This window comes from Rhinopithecus bieti, unplaced genomic scaffold (genome assembly GCF_001698545.2).
Source record: "Rhinopithecus bieti isolate Rb0 unplaced genomic scaffold, ASM169854v2 scaffold_9581, whole genome shotgun sequence".
NCBI classification, from domain to species: domain Eukaryota; kingdom Metazoa; phylum Chordata; class Mammalia; order Primates; family Cercopithecidae; genus Rhinopithecus; species Rhinopithecus bieti.
In genome coordinates this window covers 1,852,487-1,855,280 of record NW_016806413.1, presented here as the reverse complement: position 1 = coordinate 1,855,280, position 2,794 = coordinate 1,852,487, and the positions used below count along the sequence as shown (strand labels likewise).

At 51.2% G+C, this 2,794-nt stretch overlaps 2 protein-coding genes across 4 annotated transcripts in view; both read left to right on the top strand.

Annotated features, from left to right (window-relative positions):
* Positions 1 to 424: 424 nt before the first annotated feature.
* LOC108532314 (cyclin-dependent kinase inhibitor 1C-like) lies at positions 425 to 1,215 on the top strand. Its single transcript, XM_017876297.1, has one exon. It carries the CDS (start codon positions 522 to 524, stop codon positions 876 to 878), a length of 357 nt encoding a protein of 118 aa, XP_017731786.1. The 5' UTR covers positions 425 to 521; the 3' UTR covers positions 879 to 1,215.
* Positions 1,216 to 1,281: 66 nt separating this feature from the next.
* The window catches only part of ZNF502 (zinc finger protein 502), a 12,868-nt gene continuing 11,355 nt past the window's right edge, over positions 1,282 to 2,794 (top strand). For 2 of the 3 annotated variants that reach the window (XM_017876294.1, XM_017876293.1), the window contains exon 1: positions 1,282 to 1,377. The gene's annotated coding sequence lies outside the window, so the exon portion shown is untranslated. The other variant, XM_017876296.1, reaches the window with a different exon arrangement.

The window sequence follows — 2,794 nt, the reverse complement described above, 5'->3', positions numbered from 1 at the left end:
GATTTGAAGAACCAGGATAAATTGGATAGCTGAGGTTAGGGAGAGCAGATAGAGGGAAGGGAGAGTATTCCAAAGGGAAAATCCTGGGGAAAAGATCTAGAGTCAGGAACAGGCAAGGGATTTCAGGGAGCCAATGGGAATTCAGTAACGTTAGAGCAGAATGTATATGGTAGGCAAATAAGAGACGTTGATATTGAGGTCAGTTTGTGTGGGCCTAGATTGGGAGTTTGTCCTTTATTCTAACATAACAGCGCATCACTCAAGGTTCTTAATAGAGACTATTTTAAGCAGATAGAATATACTAGTTTCTTGTTGAGATGGCCCATTCCGGCTCCTACCTAGCATCCTTTCCATCCCAACGTCTCCCTATACAATTTTCCTGAGGGTTGAAGTAGCCACTGTGTTTCAGGGCAAGAGAGTTGTCAATGGGATATCAGTAAAGCGACTAGGCTTGACGGAAAACAAGGCTGGAGTTACAGGCTGGGCTTGGAGGGAACGCCTTCTTCTAGGGTCCCATAGAGATGTTCATCCCGCTTCCTAGCGAATCAGAGAATGGGGCCCCGGCCCCGGCCCAGGACGCGGCGCCTCAAGAGAACGCGGAGCAGGGCGCGAACCAGGGGCAGCGCCGCCAGGAGCCTCTCGCTGACCAGCTGCACTCGGGGATTTCGGGACGTCCCGCGGCCGGCACCGCGGCCGCCAGCGCCAACGGCGCGGCGATCAAGAAGCTGTCCGGGCCTCTGATCTCCGATTTCTTCGCCAAGCGCAAGAGATCAGCGCCTGAGAAGTCGTCGGGCGATGTCCCCGCGCCGTGTCCCTCTCCCAGCGCCGCCCCTGGAGTGGGTTTGGTGGAGCAGACCCCGCGCAAGAGGCTGCGGTGAGCGAATTTAGAGCCCAAAGAGCCCCGAGGGAACCTGCCGCGGCAGCGGACGTTGGAAGGGCGCTGGGCCTCGGCTGGGACCGTTCATGTAGCAGCAACCGGCGGCGGCTGCCGCAGAGCAGCGTTCGGTTTTGTGTTTAAATTTTGAAAACTGTGCAATGTATTAATAACGTCTTTTTATATCTAAATGTATTCTGCACGAGAAGGTACACTGGTCCCAGGGTGTAAAGCTTTAAGAGTCATTTATATAAAATGTTTAATCTCTGCTGAAACTCAGTGCAAAAAAAAGAAAAAAGAAAAAAGGGAAAAAATAAAAATACCATGTATATTTGTACAAAGAAAAAAAAAGAGACTCAGAGAATGGATGCGCGAGCCCGCTGCTGACGCACTACCGGCCGCGCCACCACTCTTCCGGCTTCAGAAGTTAAGGCAGGTGTCCTGGCTCCAGTGAACCTCCGGGAGCGCCCGCGCCGCTCCGCGGGGAGTCCCTGGATCTCACAGTGAGCGGGTTGGGACCCAGGGAAGGGAAAAGAGGGACCCCGGCGAGCCACGGCTGGGGCGGCGGGCTGGAGGGTTATTTGGGACGTCAGCCCCGACCTCGATCCTATCCGAGTTGCTGCCTACGCGTGCTGCCTACGCGTGCAGCCCGGACCTGGGACACTCCTGGCGGCTCGGCCCGCCCAACCTGCAGCCTCAGCACTGCAGACCCCAAGGCCCAGCACAGTGCCCAGCACAGAGGAGATGCCTAGGAAAATGGCGGAATGAATGAATGAATGAGTGAGTGAAGGATGGATGGATGTTCAAGACCTAGGACCCATGTCAGGAAACGAGATCCTGGGGATCACAGTTCTCGGTTCCGATTCCAGTTTCTTTCCCCGGCCGATCCTGTAGCTCCTGTTTTTATAGGAGACGGCACATAGTGTAAAGCGCGCTCGTTTGGAGTCTTGAGACCCGAGTTACAATTCTGTAGGGTACAGAAATCTCTAAAGTACTGTGTAGAAGTCTGTTCCTTGCTTCTTCACAAAGCCCAGTTGACAGTTGTATGTGATAGCATGTATACAAACCTTAATGCCTCCCAATGAAGGGTTACTATCCATTACATGCCAAACATTACACCGAATTTAGGGGCGAGGCAACAAAAGAGTGACGCCGGAGACTGCCAAATGTAAAGATGCTTCCAGTCTTGTGTAGGATGATAAGTGCATAAGCAGATTTTGGTGGTAATATTTTAAACTACATTTATTTAGCGCTTACTGTATACCAGGCACTATTTGAAGCATTTGTGCTAATTGATTTAATCTTCACTACAGCGTATTATGTGTAGGGTTTTTGTGGTTTTTTGTTTGTTTGTTTGTTTTTTTGAGACGGAGTTTCACTCTTGTTGCCCAGGCTGGAGTGCAACAGCGCGATCTCGGCTCACCACAACCTCTGCCTCCCGGGTTCAAGCGATTCTCCTGCCTCAGCCCCTCGAGTAGCTGGGATTACAGGCCTGTGCCACCACACCTAGCTAATTTTGTATTTTTAGTAGAGACGGGGTTTCACCATGTTGGTCAGGCTGGTCGCGAACTCCTGACCTCAGGTGATCCGCCTCCCTTGGCCTCCCAAAGTGCTGGGATCACAGGCGTGAAACACTGCGCCAGGCCTATGTGTAGTTTTTAAGTGAGGAAACTGAGGTACAAAGAGAATAGAAAGCTTGTCCCAGATCACATTACTAAGTGACCCAAGGCTGCATAAGAGATAAAGTGTACTGCCCCAGCTTGGTTGAATGCACTGTTTGGTGCCAACATGCCTACCAAGAAGGGCTTCAGAGAGGAGTACATTTCAATGTGATCTCATTGGAGGGATTGTTTAAAATTCTTGAAAAACTTCATCTAGCTCGCCTAGATTCCTTTAGCTAATTATTGAGGGGTAAGGAGG

Coding starts and splice junctions, on each gene's coding strand:
- LOC108532314 (XM_017876297.1), top strand. CDS start 522: ATGTTCATCCCGCTTCCTAGCGAATCAGAGAATGGGGCCCCGGCCCCG.